We start from the raw sequence: 21,691 nt of genomic DNA on the forward strand, positions 1-21,691 counted from the left end.
ATGCCCCTTTGTTCTAGATTTTAGATAGAAGCTCGATCTGGGAACAAACAATTCTCATACGTAGCAGGGCCACTATAATTTACAACTAACAGCAGTCAACCACCAAAAATCAATCCTGCACAAGTTGAGCTTTACAAAAGCAAAACAAAAATCTTGCTATGTCACTGATACGACTATTAAGAAATACATAGCCAACAATGTTCTTTATAAGCATGAATGCTAACAGCTAATATGGCGCAGCAAGATCGACCAAAGCCCCGAACATACCGTATTTGCTTATATTTGGTTATAATGCAGAATGTTTTTTACCTAGAAAAGTTTGGCTGCGTGTTTTATATAAGGAATTACGGTATTTTTTGCAATTATTGATCAGTCGAAAATATCACATTCAATAAAACCACCTGTCAAACCACAAGACACCAAACCATGTGTGCGGACGTTTTTCTATAAATACAGTAATTCTCAATGGCTTTCCTCGCCTTGCCCACACTGAAATGTAAGTGAAGCTTTGCTTTTTTGTGATAGGCCTATTACTGATATCTAGAGTTATAGTTAGATGGCAATTCGGGCTGCCAAAAGGAAGAATTCTGCATATGATGCCTCTTTTAAGCCTAAAGTTTCTTATCAAAGTGAAATTCACAAACATCGAGAGCTGAAAATTCACTGTGCCAGAAACTAATGTTAGAGAATGGGAAATACAAAAAGACATCCTGAGGGATAAAAACAACCAATAAAGCACGACGAGGGACATCCTGCAAGATAAATAAAACCAAAAAAGCATGACAAGAGAAATAGCTCTCTGGTGTATCTGGTGATGAATCAGACTTTGAAGGATATAATAAATACAGATTCGAAAATATTCTTATTTTACTCTTATGCTCATATTTTACGTGGTCAATATATGAATTGTATCATGGTTGCACTTTTGTTACACATTTGTCACTTACATGCTTAATTTGAGGAAAGTGAAACAAAACGTCATACCAATTTGTAATAAAAAAATAGGGGTTCACATCATGTATGAGTTTATAGGAAATACTAAGATACATATCTACTGTATATTCACTCTCCATCTCTGCTAACAATCAGTCCCTCTCTCATTGCATACATTTCGCAGACATGTCTGTTCCGTTGTCCATTCAGTCACTCAACCTCCTGGCAAAGTGTCATCCATAATCATGTATGTCCTACCTCCAGATAAGGTACAGGGGCGATGGAGGGGAAGGGGTATTCCCTCAGCTGTCTTTCTTCATCCAGAAACTTGCCAGCCTTGCCATTGTATGCTGGCTGGAACAGGCCATAGTTGAGCACATCTTTCAGACTCTGGTTGAGTGTGCAGAGGATCCGCTGCTTGGAGCGCCAGATGGGAGCGTCCACGTTGAATTTCATGCATTTCTGGAAGAATCACAGAGCAGGCTCAGTCACACTTGTCAGGTTTTCCTTAGAAAACACATGGTGATTTTCAGAGGAATAGAAGGGCACACATTGGTGGAATATGATTTAATTGAGAAGGAAAATGAATTGAAGTTTCTAGAACATCCATCCATTTCCTGCACCGGTTATGCTTAGTAGCGTCGCGGGGGTGCTGGAGCCCATCCCAGGAATCTTCAGGCAGTGGCAGGGGACACCCTGAACTGGTTGCCAGCCAATTGCAGGGCACACAGAGACAGACAATTCGCTGGCTCAATTACGCCGACGGACAATTAGGACCGGTCAATTAACGTGACATGCATGTTTTGGAATATGGGAGGACACCGAGTGCCTGGAGGAAACCCACACATAGAAATAAGCTTCTATGCAAGTGTTTACGGTCATTTTAAACTTTTTAAATGAAGTACCTACTAACTGTAACAAATACATGTTTTTCAGTAACTTGCCCAACACTGTATTTCCAAACATCCAATGGTTTGGACCATAGTACATTTGCAAGTTATAGCACAGTAGCTTGGCCATGCAAAACCAGGTCCAATAGTAGACCCGCATTTGTTGTGATGCAAAGAAATTATTCTGTTTTCCTCACTTGAATGGCCTGACCCAACGTGCCGATGTTTGAGGAGTAGTGCTGACTCACTCCCTTGCTTCCCTCCTCCTGTCACGGCGTTGTTTACATGCTCACCCTTCTGCGTTCGCTGACCCGTGTATTAATCAGCGTCTCTACGTGTCAGACAAGTTCACACGCCCGTGGAAAGTTGCTGGGCTGTGGTATTATCCTCTCTGTCTGCCCCCCTCATCTACAATGCATATATTATATATATATATATATACATATAGGGGTGAATGAGCGAGCAAATTGTCTGTCCCTGAGTGCCCTGCAACCAGTTCAGGGTGTCCCCTGCCCACTGCCCGAAGATGGCTGGGATGGGCTCCAGCACCCCTGCGACCATACTGAGGATAAGCGGTGCAGATAATGGATAGTTATATATATATATATATATATGGATATATATATCCATCTATCATCTGCATATATAGAGCAGGGGACACCCTGAACTGGTTGCCAGCCAGTCGCAGGGCACACAGGGACAGACAATTCGCTCGCTCATTCACACCTAGTGACAATTTGGACCGGCCAATTAACCTGACATGCATGTTTTTGGAGTGTGGGAGGAAACCGGAGTGCCCAGAGTAAACCCACGCAAGCACGGGGAGAACATGCAAACTCTGCACAGGAGGTTCGATCTCAGAACTGTGCCACACAAGCGCTAACCACTGCGCCGCCCCAGTATATATATATATATATATATATATATATATATATATATATATATACACAATGTGTTCTAAGAGAAATCAGCAGGTTGCAATAAACAGTAAAAACTAGGCAAGAGATCTTAAGAAACAATTCCTCTAGTGGCCAACAGGATGTAATTTTATAGTTCTCATCCTGTTCCTCCTAGAACAAAAGAAGCATAAACCAATCCTTCTGAGAGTTTCAGAATCCTCTATGGACTTGTCCAGCTCTCTTAGGCAGTACTCCTCCATCCAGTGTAAAGTGTATTTCTAAAGGTCTTGGCGGGAGTTGGTCTGATCTTCTATGGGTAAAAATCAAACATGTGGGCAAAAACTTTGCATGGTTGGAATAAAGGTTTATTGGTCATCGTGCGGCCATCCACGAAGCATTGTCCTCCTCGTAGGAACCAAATAGCTACCACCTTGCAATAGCTATGAAACAGCCCTGCAAATAAAAGTGCATGCCCCTCTGGCGGCAGATAGAAGTGCCCGGTCTCAAAATCACGTCCCGCCTTGCACCACAGTGGCAATACCATTTGAGTGTGAATAGAATAGAATCTACTTTTATTGCCATTCTTTGTAACCATGCACAAATAACGAAATGTCGATATACCTGACCCGTACAGTTAAACTGTAGCGAGCCGATGCAGCCGCAGCCAAACAGGGCGCCGCCATTTTTTTTTAGACCCAACTGCTGTGTTGGGAGTCATTAGGTGACCAAACCCCACAATTCCAACCCTTTATGCCGAGCGCCAAGCAGGGAGGCAATGAGTACCAATGTTGTAAGTCTTAGGTATGACTCGGCCGAGGCTTGAACCAGCGACCTCCCAGTCTCAGAGCCCTACCATCTAGGCTACCGAGCTGGTGTGTATATACAGGGGTATCTCTACTTTGAAATATAATTTGTTCAGGGAGTAGCTTTGCAACCTGAAACATTTGTAAGTAGAGACACCTTTTAAATATAAATGCCCTAATCCGTTTCAAGCCAAGCAAAAGTATGATCTCTTTTTTATAAATCCTAAAAGAGCTTTAGAACATGAAACATATACATATTAAAATTAGATTACCATAAAATAAACATGAACGAGAGGCATATGAAATATTCATATACCTTTTAACTGGCTTTTATTTTTACTGTTTTTTTCTTAAAAAACAAGTCCAATGACGTCTGCTTTTGCCAGCTTTTGACAATCACTCAGAAATGTGCGGGGCAGATGCCATCATAATGAGCGACCTGTCAACACTTTTTTCTGGGTGATTCCTTTCCACAAATTCTGAGACTTTGTGGAATTTTGGCAAAATGTCTTTAATTTTGTGCTGATAGAGTGATCCAAAAGTAATTGAAAGTAATCCGGTTAAAGTAACCCTACCCAACCCTGCATACAGTAGACTGTTTACAGAGCGGGAAGGGGACACGAAGAGCATGCCGGGATTCAGGCATATGCACCGGTTTGCCAGGTAGAACTCTGGGAGCGTTGAATGGCAGAGCGTACTGTACTGAATTTTTGGCTTTGTATCCTGAAACGCCTTTGTAACTACAGGTAATATATTCCTGTTCACGTAATTATATATATTATATATATACTGTACTGTATATACTGCGTGAGCAGTGACAGCATTGGTGAATACTTTGGAGCACATCACTGACGAAAGATCACACTTAATAATTTAGGAACCTGCCAGAAGTGTTTTATGGCCCATTTTCCTCCCATCACAAGCTCGCCCGTTCAACTAGCGATGTTACAAGTAATAGTCAAAGCCTTAAAGTATTAATTTTATACAAGGCGGAGTTCAAGTACCGATCCCTTCTCTTGAGTCTTCCGGTTGATGTCTTAATGAAGTATTCCCCCGCCATTTTGCGGTTCCATTTTTGCAATCTTGGTCCATCACATACTTTCTTCTATGAATGGGACACAGATATATATGTAATTTGTGGAATAACAACTTTACTTTGCAAGCACCAGTACAGTCAAAATACTTAACCTTCCAGTTTTTCGGCACAATCAAAATGAATGATTTACTTGACATATGACAAACAAAAAACCCTGTATCCTGCCTTTTCCAAAGTTGTTTTCACTTTTTTTTTTCAGTAAATAAAGGATGATTTAATTCATGACACTCACAGAAATAAAGTACCACACCTGTTTTGCCCCAAAGGTGTGCTCCCCTGCTGTGTCTGTTTACAATTTTTGCTCGGTAAGTAGCTTGCTAGAAGCACAAACTTACATTACTGTATATGTGGATGAATACACCCATTCCCTTTTGCTGTCTCATCTCATCACATCTCATTAGCCGTACCGCTTATCCTCATTAGGGTCGAGGGGGGGCTGGAGCCCATCTCAGCCATCTCCGGGCAGTGGGCAGGGGACACCCTGAACTGGTTGCCAGCCAATCGCAGGGCACACAGGGACAGACAACTCATTCGCTCATTCACACCTAGGGACAATTTGGACCGGCCAATTCACCTGAAATGCATGGTTTTGGAATGTGGGAGGAAACCGGAGTGCCCGGAGGAAACCCACGCAAGCACGGGGAGAACATACAAACTCCGCACAGGAAGTCTGGAGCTGGATTTGAACCCACAACAGGTTCTCATGACATGAACTGTGCCGCACAAGCGCTAACCACTGCGCCGCCGTGCTGCCTCCCTTTTGCTGTGGGGAAGGAAAATAAATTGAAAATGTCCCGAAGAAATTAAAAAAAAAAAACCTCGCGTGGGGCTTATTTAGTTAATTTGATGAACTGTGCGTATATAATTAGTCTGTACTGCAAGCCCAGAGTGCTTTTCAGCATTGAATGATAAGGGACAAAAATAAATAAATAATAATATTACACGGAGACAGCCCAAGGAAATACAAAATTAAATTACATTTCAAAAAGGATGATTCTATTTATCAAGGTACAAAAAATATCAAAACTCATCCAACGTTTACAAAACTTTACAAGCTTTTGGAGGAATTTCTGCTCACTCTTCTTTGTAAAATGGTTTCAAATCTGCCATTTTAAAGGGTCACTACAAAATCTGAATTGGATTTAAATACGGACTTTGAATTGGCCACTACAGAACCTTCATGCAGTTGTTTTTTGAGCCATACACAGGTGGACTTACTGGTGTGGTTTTGACCATTGTCTTCCTGCTCAAGAGCTCTTGCGTCTGAATGCCCAAACCGATGGCCAGACGTTCTCCTTCAAAATCTTCTGGTAAACACCAGAATTCATTCCGTCGACCACAAAATGTTGTCCTGGTCCTGAGGCAGCAAAGAAGCCCCAGACTCTGGGTTCTGTTGTGACTGCAGGGGTTTTTGCCAGAAAAGTACCCCATGGGTGCTATTTTTGGACAATAACATTCCTATTGTGGATTCATGAACACTGACCTTAACTGAAGCGAGTGAGGCCTCAGTTTCTAGAATATTTTTCAAGGTTCTTCTTTAACCTCCTGGCTGAGCAGTCGTCATCACACTTTTGGAGTAATCTTTGTTGGTCCACCACTCCTGGGAAGGATTGCCACTATTCTCAGTGTTCTCCATTTGTAGATAATGGCTCTGACAGTGGTTTGTTGGAGCCCTACAGCCTTCTAAATGGCTTGTTGACCTTTTTCCGACTGATAGATTTCAAAAACGTTTTTTTTCCAGTTTCTTCTGGAATTTCTTTGGATCATGGCATGTCAATTGTATTCTTGATATTTTGTGGCCTACGTCACTTTGTCTAATAGATTTCTTAATTTAATAGAGGTGGTGGCAATCAGCTTTGGGTGTGCCCTGTGGAACTTAACGCAGCTTTCCCAAAACTCTGGTTAGTCACACTTTGGGATTTGGGCTATGACCGCGAATCATTTTGAGTAGCTACAGTGCAAGGTTTTTTTTTTTTTTTTATAGATTATATGACACATATGTCATGTAATATTATCCAGAAAGATGTTTAAGATATTTTTTCCCCTTGTTTGGAGTTTTCCTCTATTTTATTGGGCCGAGTATGTTCATCAGTGATTAGTCTAAAGTTTAGTAGACACTCAAAAGAAAGAGAAAATGGAAGCAAGCCAAAACCTCAGATAAGAAAATACAATTTGTAAAAAAGCCCAACACTGAGCCCTTTCTTCTTTATTAAATGGAGGTTACAAAGCAGATCTGCCCTAAAGGGTGATACGCAATAATAGTCAACATAACAGACTGGCATCATATGCGATGTCGTTTGCATAGGATTCAATATTAAAAAGAATACAATTAGCATTCAGTGTTGTGATTTTTAAGTTTCAACATAAAATTGATTCATAACTGTGAAACATGTATGGGGATTGAGTATATAATTTGTTTGGTATCCATCAGCAGTTCATACTTTTGAAAATACATAGTATTACTGCAAAACTCCACTACACAGCTTCAAGTTACCACAAAGTGTGGATTCTGAACTGAGAAACATGAAACACGCCTACATATTGTATTGATGGTGCGCTGCAAAAAATTCCCTGAGGGGTTCAACATCTCTTTTAGAAATTCCCCGTAAGAAAAATAAAGATACAGAGGAACCTGTGGTACAGAAGACTTAAATCTAGTGGTTATCATAAATACTTTATAAAAGAAGATTGCAAGCCAGCCTAGGGGGTGAGTAACCACTTACAAAAGAGGCAGACACCAAATTGTTTTCATTGAGTTCATTGAAAGTGTTTTCTAACAGATCTGTACAAAATGTATGAGAGGGTCTTATCTTAAAATTTTAGAAAAACAATCAATAAATCTCAGGGCAGGAGATGCTGTGCTGTACAGAGGGATCCTGGCTCTTAATCAGGTCCTCTACGAATCATTTAGCATAAGGCTCCCCATGGGGTAAGATGACGTTAGATACTGGAAGGATCGTTGGTTTACATTCAGATTAGCTATAATGTTAACGACCATATCATCCTGTCCATGCAGTTTGCAGTGATTGCTATCTTAACGATTCTAAACTCTAGTCAGAGTGCAAATAATATTATAATATTTCAAGCCGAGCCTCATAGGTTATGTTAGCATGGATTCTATTCTGTTTCAAAAAACTACAAAGGAAAAAAATCAAAGATAGAAAGAAGATGATCACATTTTACCGCATACTTCCATATGTACATATTTCTAATTGCGCTATTATTACGAAAGAAAATTGCCCTTAAAATGTAAGGACAGTTTGTGAAAGGTACCCAGTTGGAGACCGGGTGGAAACAATAGTTGGCCTGAGGAGTGATGGGGGCCACCAGGCTGTATTTGCCCAAGACAAACCACAGGAAATGGTGCGCCTACGGCCCTCTTTGTTAAGGGATCCAACCGAACCCAACCCTCCAAGCACTACCTGATATGTACTTTTCCTATTTGTCTTTTATCTATTTTTTCTCTTTTAAGTATTTATTACTCCTTTATCTTGTTTATCCTGGAGCGCCAAATCTAATCTTGTAGCAAAAAATGTTCACTACGTTGTTAACAATGACAATAAAGACTATTCTAGTCTATTTTATTGAATGATGTTCTATATAGATAATAGCGTTCATTCCTTTTGTGGGGCAATCAGTCTATGATGAATGCTTTAAGTGTTTATAGTTCTATCCATTTTTTAAAAATAAATACAATACAGCACGGGCAGCACGGCGGCGCAGTGGTTAGCGCGTGTGCGGCACAGTACTAAGGTCTTGGGAACCTCCTGTGTGGGTTCAAATCCAGTTACCGGACTATCGGAGTTTGTATGTTTTGCCCGTGCTTGCGTGGGTTTCCTCCGGGCACTCCGGTTTCCTCCCACATTCCAAAAACATGCATTTCAGGTGGATTGGCCGGTCCAAATTGTCCCTAGGTGTGATTGAGCGAGCGAGTTGTCTGTCCCTGTGTGCCCTGCGATTGGCTGGCAACCAGTTCAGAGTGTCCCCTGCCCACTGCCCGATGGTTGCTGGGATGGGCTCCAGCACCCCCGCGATCTTACTGAGGATAAGCGGTGCAGCTAATGAGATGAGATGAGACAATGCAGTACATACTCAATCTAAAATGAAACATATTAAAACTCTAATAAATATTTTGCCTGAATTGCGTGAATCACAAAATCATTTGAAGACATTTTCTCAGTTTCCTTTTCTGATGATCTTTATTTGACCATAATGTTTGAATTCCTGTAGTTATTTTTTGTTATGATTTATATTACTATAAAATGTATCTAACGTTATATAATATAAAGTGAAACTCAAATAATATATACTATTGTTGGACCCTTACCCCTCAATTTGGGATTGCACTTTTTCAATGCAAGCAGATGGGTGGTGCTTTATAGCTTAATGATTGGTGACATTTTTTGTCTAGTAAAGATACTCAGGCTTTAACTATTGTCATATTTCATGTCATTAATTTGCATTATGCAACTTATTTTTAACTGATAAAGTTCAGGAGAAGAACACATAAAAACTCAAACAAATCATCATTCAAAGCTTGGTCAAATGAAAAACTGTAGACATTTTTTTACTGGTGAATAGCTCTGTATTCACCTGGGAGTAAGTGTGATATGATGCTGAAAAGAACTAGAGTAAATAAACTAAACCCACCAGACATTTTAACGGCACTACAAAATGGCAAACTCACTTTAAAGGTTACAGGCGGTAACAGTCAATGGGGAGTTATTCCGAACAGGGTGTTCTTATCCCATACTTCATGCGCCTCCGTTCAAATAGACCGAACGGCCTTGAGCTGGGGAAATCATCATATGCATACTAATAAACAGAAGAAGCATGCTCCAGGTTATTCATCTCTGGGCTGTACAGTCATTTTAATGGTGTTACTTAAGTGGAACAAACATACTCGATTGCCTACCGTTGGACCTAATGGAAACAAATGTACGATGATAGGTAATTATGTCACAGCATATTTGGAATTCGCAAAAAGCTCTCGCTAATTGGGACACATTATTGTGTTCTTATGCAATCAAAGGTGATGCATGGAGGTGGAGGACAGCCCTGTATCTGCAGAGTTACAGAAGGGACGCAGGACACTGGAAGAGCACTGCACACTGTCTTGCAGAATGAAGAATGAAGATAAGAGCGTTAGGATGATGAAGTATAATGGCTTGAATGCACCGCTATAACTCCGCCTTGGCCGCATGACATATTGCTAATTAAGTACCAGGAGTGTTTGACTAGGGAAGGACAGAATCGGGAGCCCTGAAGGGGATATTTCAAGTCACTCCTACGGTTATTGTGATTTTTACATGCGGCTATGCAATGTCCAGCAGGCATGTTGACGTTATTTCTGTTCGGGTTTCATTCCAACAAGAAAACAAAGCGGCTGTGTTTGCTGCAAAGACAAGCATATTAGATTATAAGAGAAGTTAAGCACTTCAAGGGGATTGGAAAATAATTACTTTCTTTAAACTACCCATAATAGCCAATGTTGTTGTTCATTGAGAAAATCTGTCAACTAAACCTTACATAAGTGCTGATCCAATACATTTGTCACCTAAGTCATTGCAAAGAACCATTATAGAGATCAACTTGAGTCAATTTACTTAATGGCACTGACAAATATAAGTGTAAAGTGTGTTTTTCATTAGTTTGGGAAAGGAAAATTTTAAAAAACATGAATAGTTATGAGACACTCCAAATAATTCCTGTAAAATGTAGTGTTCCGTTGATTTGGGTGAATCTACTTTTGACAATATTTTTTGATACCAGTTTTTTAAATATGTTTCCTCTCCTGTATTTTTATGGCAGTACATACTGCTAACAGCTACCATTGCGAGTAAAGACATTTAAAAAAAAGGCTGGTACCGGCATAGGTAATGATGCCTGGTATTAGGTACTTCCACCTATCCGATTAAAAAATTCAAGTCAGGCAGCCGGGACGGAGATTGGAGCGTGGTCTGAAAAAGGATCAAGTCAGGTAGCCGGAGACGATCAGGAAGCCAGGGGTAGATGAGCAGGATATAGAACAGGATGGGACGGGAGAGACGGGAGCCAGAGTCAAAAAGTGCTTGCCTTGCATGTGCGGAGGTTCGCTGACGGACTGACCAGGAGTGAATGAGAGTACTGAGTTTAAATAGGAGGGAAACCAATTAGGAAATGAGCAGCAACTAGCTCGAAACGAGGGGGCACAGATGAGGGCATAGGGCAAGAAGTCAGGCTGTAAATTGCAGTTTTTGCTAAATCGGTAGAAATGTATGGTAATTTTATGTATATGTTTTCTTGTTTTAAGACAAACCTTGCAATAAATTCCCAAAAAACATACCGAGAATAAGCAAATCTGTCGTATCCAATAGATGCTAGATTACTTATCATGTGCTAGACAAGGATTTTTTTTAGGAATGAATGTTCTGATTTTGCCGAAAAATGAATTCAAAATAAGTTAAAACCATAAAGATTACACTTGAAATAAATAAAATTATTTTTTTTTTCAGATGCCAGTTTTTGATCTTCACTATAATGTTGCTGTTCTCTGAATTCCACACACTGTAGGGCGGATTTGCTTTTTGTAAGCTCAGAGATTTTATAAAAAGAACGGGCTGAGTGGAGGGCTTTTAGAACAGATTTAAAAATTGGTATTATGAGGGTTTCTTGTAAAATCTCCTACTGTTCTCCTTGCAAGTTCAAAATTCAGTCATGTCTTATCTCCTCATTTTGAGTGTCGGCTAAACTATAAACTTACCAGGGGTGCTGGGTTTGACTAGGATAGGATATCAGATTGCGACTGGCAAAACACCTACAACAGCTGCTCTGAATTTCTTCTCCTTTGATCAAATCTCACCAAGACTGAACCTTGCTTTAACAGGCACACTTCTGGCTCCAGACAAATTAATACAGCGCAGCACGCCTTCTATTTGTGATAATCATCATCTGCACAATGATCTTGCAGAAGAACGATAATGCAGCCAGACCCCTTCTGGCACTCGTGAGTTTATGTTGAGGGGAACAGTTCACAGAGAAACCGTAACACTTAAATGAACACAAATGAACTTGACTTAAATCAAAAAGCATGCAGTCACACTCCCTCTCTGGTCGACTTCACCAAAGGGTTAACATCTGAGCCGTAGCGACGCACCCAAGAGACAAGCTTGTGGAAACTGCATTGATTCAATTAACTTGGATTAATGGTCTAGCGCCGAAAATCAGACACCTTGAAAAACACCACTTGAACATATACTTTATACTGAAAATGCTGAAAGTGGGCTTTCACCCTGCTCAGCCGAGCATGATTAAGCAAGAATCATGTGTGCTTGACAGTTAACAAGAAACAAATAATTTGTTTTCCGAAAAAAAACATGAACATTAAACATCAAGCAAAAACACCTTAGGAAGTAATTACCTGTACGATGATCAAGGGAAATAAAACAACAAAGTCTCAATCTACGGATATGAGTGGGGATTAACACTGTTTATTGTATCCATTTACACATCCATTATCTGAACCGCTTATCCTCAGAAGGGTCACGGGGGTGCTAGAGCCCATTCCAGCTATCTTCAGGCAGTGGGCAGGAGTCACCCTAAACTTGTTGCCCGCCAGTCGTAGGGCACACAGGGAGATACTACTCACTCGCTCATTCACACCTAGGGACAATTTAGACGAGCCAATTAACCTGACATGTATGTTTTTGGAATGTGAGTGGAAACCGGAGTGCCCGGAGGAGACCCACGCACGCAAGGGGAGAACATGCAAACTCCACACAGGAAGGTTCGATCTCTCGACCTGAGAACTGTGCCGCACACGCGCTAACCACTGTGCCGCCATGCTGCCCAGTTGATTGTTTTTTGTTTGTTTTGTTTTTCAGCTCCAGAAGGCACAAAAATATGAAGAAATGTGTTAAACAACAACACTGATCATTCCTACCAAAGAGTAATGAGTTAAAGTAAATCCTGGAACCCGCTATGATTGATACTTGTTCAATGATCTCGAACATTTAATAATACAGTAGATAAAAATGCCCACTGCAACCGTCAAAGTAGAAAATGAGAAGGTATTTTGTTTAAATTTTTCAAAAATAACACAATTGCAATATGTATCTTGAAAATGTTGATATATCTGCCAGTGTCCTGAATCAAATCCAAATGCTATATCTACCGTACAGACCCTTGCATTTGAACGGTCTTCCAGACTAATAACAACACATTAATAAAAGGACACTTAATGTTCAGGCTGAAAGCATGTATTATTTACATGTCCTATTTTCTATTTTAAGCTAAATGCTTTTAACCAATTAAGATAAACAAAAAAAAATCCCTGAAACACAAATATTAGCTGACAAAACAGCACGTTATCATTAGCTTAACTCGCTAAAGCCGCCACCTGACTCTTCATTTAGTGATGTAGTGCTTTGGAATCAAAGTTTAAAAAAGATGCAAAAAAGATTATTTTTGACAAAATGTTCCTCATGACTATTAGCCAAGAGTCTATCCTAAAGGAGCTGTATGAATTTTGGAACTGTTTTTACTCATTGGCGCCAACTCTGGCTAGGGTCATAATTGCATCATCTGTAACGCTTGTTCGTGATGCATATGCAAGTAATTGCATTATTGCCTGTTAAAAACATAAAACAAAACAGCAACATTGGACAGGGACAAACATGCCTAACACAGGCATTCGTATCGTAATAAATTAAACACGAAGACAGGATTGCCAAACTAAATGTGCGTTGAACTGGGAAATTAGAAAAGGGCTCCATGACGAAATTTTGGATAAGTGTGGATACATTCAGACATCTAGTACGATTGATAAAAGGCCAGTCTGAATTAAACACGAGCATTTGATGGATATCCCCCCCTGAGAAAATAAGGTACTTGTCATTCTTGTTATGAAATTACGTTATGTTTTATTACTTTTGCTTAGAGCCGTTGGTGCTTTCACCAAAAAGTAATATTTCATATCTAACTGGAGTGCGAGGAAACACGTTTTGAGGTGTTTTTTACAGAAATTACCTATCTGGTGAGGACATTACTTTTCTCAAATTATTGTGTTTTTTTTTACCGCAAACTCCTAAATTGTACACAACTGATAATGTTACCTAGATAGCTAACAGCTTGCTGTTGTACTTGTTCTTTTCCAGGGGGTACTGTTTTAAATGACCTTATCCTTCAAGCAAAAGTAAAACAATTAATGAATCATCCGTCAAACACTAACAAATAGAAACGGAAAAAATATTTATGGGGTCAAAACACGACATTTACTCTCCACTGTTGTCCCATTCTCCTTACTTAAAGTGTTCCACACAGAGCAGCTTTGCTTAAAGTAAGATAAATGCAGATAGGCGTGGTAACAAAAAAAGTGCTGTTTGAACTCAGTTGGGCATTGTTAACACATACATATAGTGAACATATTTTAAGGAAACCTCTAATGACCCAACCTTCAAGACAACACGGAGGTAGGGGTAGAAACCTTCAAAATATTTTCTTAAAAAATGGACAATATAAGATTTGTTGCTCTAATGGCTATTGTCGCAAAAGCACATAAAGAGAAAATATTTTTGTTATGTAGCGTGAGCAGTGGTGAACCAGCCAGGACACCTGTTTGGTTAATTCTAACATTAGCACTAATCTTGAGTTGTCCTTATTCTACTACTTCAAGGTTGTGGTCACAGTTGTCATGGTCGAGTCGCCATGTTAATGTGATAAAACATCGAGGCAGACAAGTGTGTCGCGATTTTAATGTGAGTAAACTGCCTGCGTAGTTCCTAAGATGCTGTTGCAAATAATTAGGCAGCAGCTTAGTTCCGGGTCCAGACACTTTGCCACAAGTAAATCTGACAAGGCCTAATGTTGTGATTGTGTAAAAATGTTGGACAATGTTTCTGATAAAAAATTATAATTACACTGAAATTATTTAAAACGGAAATGCAACAAGTAACATTTGTTTAAAACATGGTTAATTTTGCGGGAAGCCGCCGACTAAATATTTTGTGCAGGAAAATAAGACCTTGTCAGAACCTGAACAGACGGTGGACCCAGACGCATAACATTTTTACACAAGCTTTATTTTACGGGAAGAGGGGAAGTCATGCGCGGGAACAAAAACACAAGCGATTCGGCGATCGGCTGGGCAGAAGAGATCGAAACTGGTCAGGACAGACAGGATCGATACCAGATACAGGATACACGGGCAGATACCGGACAGGGCGGGACAGACGGGATGGATACTGGATACGGGATAATGGATACAACAGCAAGATACAGGACAGGACTGGACAGATGGTATCAATGTCGAATACTGGAGCAAGATACCGGACAGGACGAGACAGACGGCATCGATACCTGATACTGGAGACTGGAGCAAGATACCAGACAAGATGAGAAAGGTGGGATCAATAACGGATAATGGAGCAAGATACCGGACAGGACGAGACAGATGGGATTGATACCGGATACTGGATACACGGGCAGGATACCAGACAGAGTCAAAACACAAGTCTTGCAAGTGCAAAAGTTTGTTGACGGACTGACCAGGAGTAAATTAGAGCACTGAGTTTAAATAGGAGGGGAGCCAATCAGGCAATGAGCAACAGGTGGTGCCAAACGAGCGGGCCCAAGTGAGGGCAATAGGCAACCGCGACAGACGTGTTCTGCTACCTTTTGTCACAGGTATGTAGGCCACAGGTTGTTGTTTTTCATTGCCATTTTTATTTAATTTCAAATATAAAATATTTTTTAATCGTTCATATACTTTAAAATATAAACATGGCTTCGCTCTATTTGGTACTAGTGTAACCTAACTATAAAATAGGGTTGACAAATACTAAATATTGATTATTGAATGATCATATACTATATAATATGTATGTATTATTTTTTTTGTTACCTGTAGAAATACTGTTTAATTGCATACACAATTTGGAATGATCAAAACAACATATATAATACAGGGACTATATATATATATATATATATATATATATATATATATATATATATGACTGCATATTTGCTAGGAAAACTTTGCTACCATAGAATTCTTATTCCATCTTCCCAGTCTTTTGAAAAAAAAATCATTTTCAGAGAATAATACAGCATGTGATAATGTATGTCACAGGTGTCAAACTGGCGGCCCGCGGACCAGATCAGGCCCGCTAAGGGATTGAATCCGGCCCGCGAGACGACACTCAGAGAAGCGCAAGAGAAAAACGAGCTGCAGGTAGAAAAATGTCAACTTGATGTTGCCAAAGTCAGATGCCTTGAACAAAGACACTGTACTTGTATTTCTTTTTCTCGCTCTCTCTCTCTCTCTTCTCCACCCCTTTTCTCCCACTCTCTCTCTCTGACTCTTTCACTCTCTGTTTCTCTTTTTCTCTTCCTTTGTTGCTCTGTCTTTTTCTCTCTCTGTGTCTTTTTAACTTCTTTTGCTCTAATTTTCTTTTTTCCTTTTCTCTCTTTTCTCTGTCTCTCTTCCTACCCTTCACGCTTTCTTTTCTCTTTTCTCTCCTTCTGTCTTTCTATTTCTCTTTGGATTTCTTTCTTCCTCTCCCTTTCTTTCCCCCTTTCTCATGACTTTTTATCTCTATTGTTTCTCATGCTCTCTCCCTCTCTCTCTTTTTCTTTTTTTGTCCTGCCCTCTCTCCTTTTCCCTCCCTCTTTCTCTTATTTCTTTATCTCTCTTTTTCTTTCTCTCTAATCTACTAGTCCGGCCCCCGACAGAATGTTTGTTCTATCGTGTGGCCCCCGAGTTAAAATGAGTTTGACACCCCTGATGTATGTGAATGTATGATAAAAAAAATAAAAATATGAGAAACTGCCAAGGCTAAGAGCAATCTTTGTAATACAGAAACAAAAGCAGGCGAGTAAAGCGAATGACAGTTGTAATGCAGAAAATTGACAGTTGGAGAAGGGTGTAATTCAGAATGGGCTATAAAGCGCACGGAAAAAGCTTAGCACCTTACATGCAATTTCACCTTACACTTCAAATGGGCTGACTGCATCTCTCGGCGGAGACCTCATCATCATCATTCAGGAAGAGAAATCATATAATACTCGCGTTTGGTGCCATCTCCATTCAAGTAGTGGGGATAATATTGCCCCCTTACCAAGCATAGAAAAATTCTGAAGCCAATATTACCGTTTCAATCAACTCCGTCCGTCTCTGGGGAAATAGTTTTGTAAACTAAAAAGTAAGAGAAAATTGTGGTTCTCTGAACAAGTTAAGGGAAAATGTTATCAATCTAACACACTACATACGAGAAGTCAGACTTTCAAGTAAACTGTTAGTGGAATTCCAATCTCATTTATTTTGATCAAGGAGAGAGAAAACAAATATCTCAATTAAGAATGCACCAAAATTAAAAATGTCTGACTGAAAATTTGGGACTGTAACATTCAGCCGAAAGATCTTGCGCTGACTCTCTTAACAGGTACAATATACAATTATCAATACTGGGGTGGAATAATACCAGCTGTTGATTTTAAATTATTTTCTTAAATAAATTATAAAAAAACAGGAATTTAAGTTGTGAGGTAAGTTTCTCTGTCGCCGTTATAGCGTGCATTCCTTGTTTACCTTTTTCTCCTTTTAGGTATGCAATTGTAGCTTTCCTTTGGGTTTTTCACCGCATGTCTTGCAGTAGGTATAATACTGTTCGGATAGCTCCAAGTTAGCATCGCAGTTGCAGAAGGCTTCCATGCATAAATGCTCAATGTTAGCCCCCATTAGCAGCTAGCTAGCCTGCCATCACCATTGTTTTTTTCCCAGCTGGTTTTGTGATTGTTGCTGTAGCCGTTTTGGGCGTTGTTTCACGGTTAGCCTGGCTGCTTACTACGTGTTAATGGTAGGCCAGCCTGCCATTGTTTGCCCCACTTAGCCCTCTTACCAGGCAACTTGCTTGCTGTGTCCTTTGGTCCTTCAAAACTGATTTTGTTTTGTTAAGGTTGCCGCTTTTCGTTGTTGTTTCCCGGTTATCCTTGCCGCTAACTGCATGTTTTTGGTCGGCCAGCCTGGCGTTGATTGTCCCAGTTAACCCTCTTAGCAGCCAGCTAGCCTGCTGTGTCTATTGATTTTACGCGGCTGGGTTTGTGCTTGTTGCAATAGCCGTTTTACATTATTGTTTTCCAGTTAGCCTAGCCGCTTACTTTACGTTTTTAGTCGGACAGCCTGGGGTTGATTGTCACTATTAGGCCTCTAGTGAAAGCATGTAAACGTTATCCAAGGTCCACCTAGCAGTTGACAGAAACAAAGTACAGTGAAACCTCGGTTTTTGAACGCCTCTCAGTTCGAACAAATCGGTGTCCGACCAAAAATTTCCAAAAATTCTTTCTTCGCTGTTCGGTCAAAAAATCGGATTTCGAACACCGGTAATGCGTGAGTGCATATGCTAGGGTGAGATGCTGAGCGCCGTAGGGGTGTAGATCGCTCTTTTCGTGACCAACTGTTATCGCATGCGGACGTGCTTCGTTTTGCTTTCTCTTTTAATATAGGTGTACGAAGTGTTTTAGCCCCTAATTATGCCTCCGAAGAAAGTCAGTGCGAGCAGCAAAGTTGCTACAGGTGAAAAAAGAAAAGTAGTGCATACAACTATTGCTGATCTTGCCTGCACCTTCTGCTTGACCACCACAAAGGTAAGGAATCCTCATCTCATCTTATCAGCCGTACCTCTTATCCTCATTAAGGTCGCGGGGGGGCTGGAGCCCATCCCAGCCATATCCGGGCAGTGGGCAGGGGACACCCTGAACTGGTTGCCAGCCAATCGCAGGGCACACAGGGACAGACAACTCATTCGCTCATTCACACCTAGGGACAATTTGGACCGGCCAATTCACCTGAAATGCATGTTTTTGGAATGTGGGAGGAAACCGGAGTGCCCGGAGGAAACCCACGCAAGCACGGGGAGAACATACAAACTCCGCACAGGAAGTCTGGAGCTGGATTTGAACCCACGACAGGTTCCCATGACACAAACTGTGCCGCACAAGCGCTAACCACTGCGCCGCCGTGCTGCCCGGTAAGGAATCCTATTCATAATTATTTTCTTTATCTTTTTTTTTTAATTTTACACGTTCATGTTAGCGTAATCTTTCGTACGGAAGATTACGATAACGCGAACGTACGATTAGCCTGGGTTAGCTTTATGTGGGTGTTGGAACGGAGCCCAAATTTCAGGGTGTTGGAACGGAGCCCCCTTTCCAATGAACCGCTCACCACTTGGTGTGGAGACCCAGGTGCTAAATGATTTGCAAACGACCTGATTTTTTATTTTTACACGTTCATGCTAGCGTAATCTTTCATACGGAAGATTACGATAACGCGAACGTACGATTAGCCTGGTTTGGCTTTAAGTTTACGTTAAACATTCAACGAAAACATTTAGGGTGTTGGAACGGATTAAAACGATTTACATTATTTTTAATGGAAAAAAAGATTTCGGTGATCGAACAAATCGGTTTTCAAACAGGGTTTTGTAACGGATTATGGTCGACAACCGAGGTTCTACGGTAAAGGGATACACGAACTTTATCAACATTTCTTTTTAGTAATAGCTTGGCAAAGCTCCTGCTTTGATATCCATCTCATTTCTTTCTGTGTGCAAAAAAAAAAAAACGTCATCACATGATTATTCTTCCGGAAGCCTGTTTGTGGTTTTATTTATGAATGTTTTTGTTTACAACAATGGAAAAAAAGTTTTCCTTTTCCATGCCATTTAGGCAACTTTAGCTGCAATATAAGATTTCCATTGAACATTTTTTAAATGAATATTTTTCAATCCACTCAGGCCACAGAGTACAAAGCTCGAAGTAGCATGGTATTACAGTATTTTTAATCTTGAACCTCTGCTTGAACCTCAAACTATCCACGGAATAGTTTAAACGGCTTGAGTTTGTGCCATTTTTTTAAGTTTAGCTTAAGGCAAAAAAATATTTAAAAAACATGAGACTTCTGTTTCTGCTTCAACACTCTTCAGGGAAAGGGGGAAAAACAGATGCTCAGGGAGAAGAAGAGGGATGCGGGATGAGTTAGATAAGGACACTCGGAAAAAAGGATGTTACGCTACACTCAACTCTTCCCTGAGAGGGACTGAACATGTGAGCGAGAATGAAGCTCAAAAGTGACATGAATACATGCAGCAAAAACATTTTTGGTGCGGGGCAGATAAAAAATATAAAAATTAAAGTTTGACATCTTATGAAGGAAATAAACAGGGTCTGTTTGTTTTTAAGAATAGCAGTTTAGGTCAAAGTGTAGCATACCTTGTGTATTCATGCGTGACGCACAATCATGTGTAACATGTACCCCCCAAGAATTGGAATGAAATAAATGGCGTTGGTGAAAGCGCCAAATACTAACCACTGGACCACCAGTGATAAAGATGACATACAAAAAGGCATTCAATTTTATTTCATCATCACCCCATTTTTATTCACACTGCAACAGGAAAGTTACGATGCATTTATTTAATGTATTTTAAAGTCCGATTCAACATCAGGTACACCAAAGAGTTGCTTCCTCTGTCGTTATTTGTGTGTGTGTTTATTTGTATCTTTCAGGACGATTTACCGTTTTCACCATTCTCTAACATTTGTCTCTGGTACTGTGATTGAAAATAGTGTGATAATGAGAAAAACCTAATGTATTTTTATATGGCGGTCAGTGGTTATGATCGCCACTCTCACCACTGCAACCCGGGTTCCAACATTTGACGACTGTGGTCAGCGATGTTTTTTACTGATAAATTATTGAAAAAAAAATTAAACCTCATGTAAACACGCAAACAAACTTTGAGATGTTTTTAGGTGGAGAAAAAAAATGTGTTATAGAAATATAAATACTGCAGTACCCACAATTATTTAGGCTTGACTTGTTTCATCTTATGTGGTCCTTTCCTTTGAGATCATTCCTATTTTCAATCAAAAAAGTCACAAAAGTCCCAAAAATACTTTGTGAATGGGAGTTCCACAATTTAATCAGTCTCCTAAATTCATGAGCAAATATAAACAGACCTATTCGTCTTAATCACTCCGTACTTGTGTGATGGCTTTGCATTATGCAAATCTAGTTACAAATTTTGCTACCATCATATCCAGGGGCAGTGTCAATATGAACTTGCTTTCCAGAAAAATAAGAAAATTAAACACAACAAATCAAGAAACATTTCTACATTAGTGTAGCCTTGTGAAAACTTTTAGTAAATATTAAAAGTGAGAAGTAAATATTCACCCCTCCGGGTCAAGTTTGCAAAATAATTAATATGTGGAAAGCAATCGCTGGCTTTTTGAGGTATACTTAAAAGTTCATTTGAAACAACCAAAAAGGTAGTCTTTAATGCTGAAATAGTTAAATTATAAGAAAAAATGAAAAAAGAGAAATCAACCCCATCATTAATCTGTAAAGAAATAATGGTCTTGGGACCATAATTTTGTCACAATTAACACATCTCAATTAATCTTCACACAATAGTGATCTTTTAGGATCCTCAGATAAAGACAATTAAAATCTGAAATTTGTTTTTATCACCCTCCCCAAAATGGGGTGAACAATGAACTCTAAGACCTCCTCCACGGCACAATCAATCAGACTTGAGCGCAGGACGATGATTTGCAGACTGCAGCAGAAAATTTCAACAACGCTGCCAAGAATTAAAAAGAAAAAAAAATTAATGTTGGGAACCTAGTAAGTCAGGAGCCTGCCATAGTGTAGTGTCGCAGTCACACAAGAACTTCCATCTGTTGAAAGCAAAACCAAAATGTATACCGTGATCATGCCTACTGGATTATATCTTTTGTACCAAAATGCTTCCCAAAAGGAAATCATGTAGCAGCAGAGAAATGTACCTTCTAAAAAAATACAACTAATTGTGCAAAATATGTTTTTGCTCAAAATTTGAAGATGGACAAGTGTTGGGTTTTTTTGGAGCAAAATTCAGAGTTTAAAATATATGGGGTCACTGAAATTATTGGTCTTTTGAGTAAATGGACTACTGCAATTGTCTGTTTTGTGGTTCTTTTACAGATTTAGAATGACATGTTATGAGTTACTTTTAGTGTACTTTTTCAATTTTTTAAGGCATCCAT

The 21,691-nt window shown here is 39.8% G+C and overlaps 1 protein-coding gene across 7 annotated transcripts in view; it reads right to left on the reverse strand.

Moving 5' to 3' along the window:
• shank3a (SH3 and multiple ankyrin repeat domains 3a) overlaps nucleotides 1-21,691 on the reverse strand; it is a 292,611-nt gene that overhangs the window by 207,693 nt on the left and 63,227 nt on the right. For all 7 annotated transcript variants that reach the window (XR_015850861.1, XM_088339875.1, XM_088339876.1 and 4 more), the window contains one exon: nucleotides 1,192-1,395. Coding sequence is in view for 6 of the 7 variants with exons in the window: in XM_088339875.1 (XP_088196001.1) it covers nucleotides 1,192-1,395 (204 nt within the window). In the remaining variant the exon portion in view is untranslated. The remainder of the gene's footprint in view (nucleotides 1-1,191; nucleotides 1,396-21,691) is intronic.

This window comes from Urocampus carinirostris, chromosome 7 (assembly GCF_059441175.1).
Source record: "Urocampus carinirostris isolate Australia breed hairy pipefish chromosome 7, RoL_Ucar_1.0, whole genome shotgun sequence".
Classification (NCBI taxonomy): Eukaryota; Metazoa; Chordata; class Actinopteri; order Syngnathiformes; family Syngnathidae; genus Urocampus; species Urocampus carinirostris.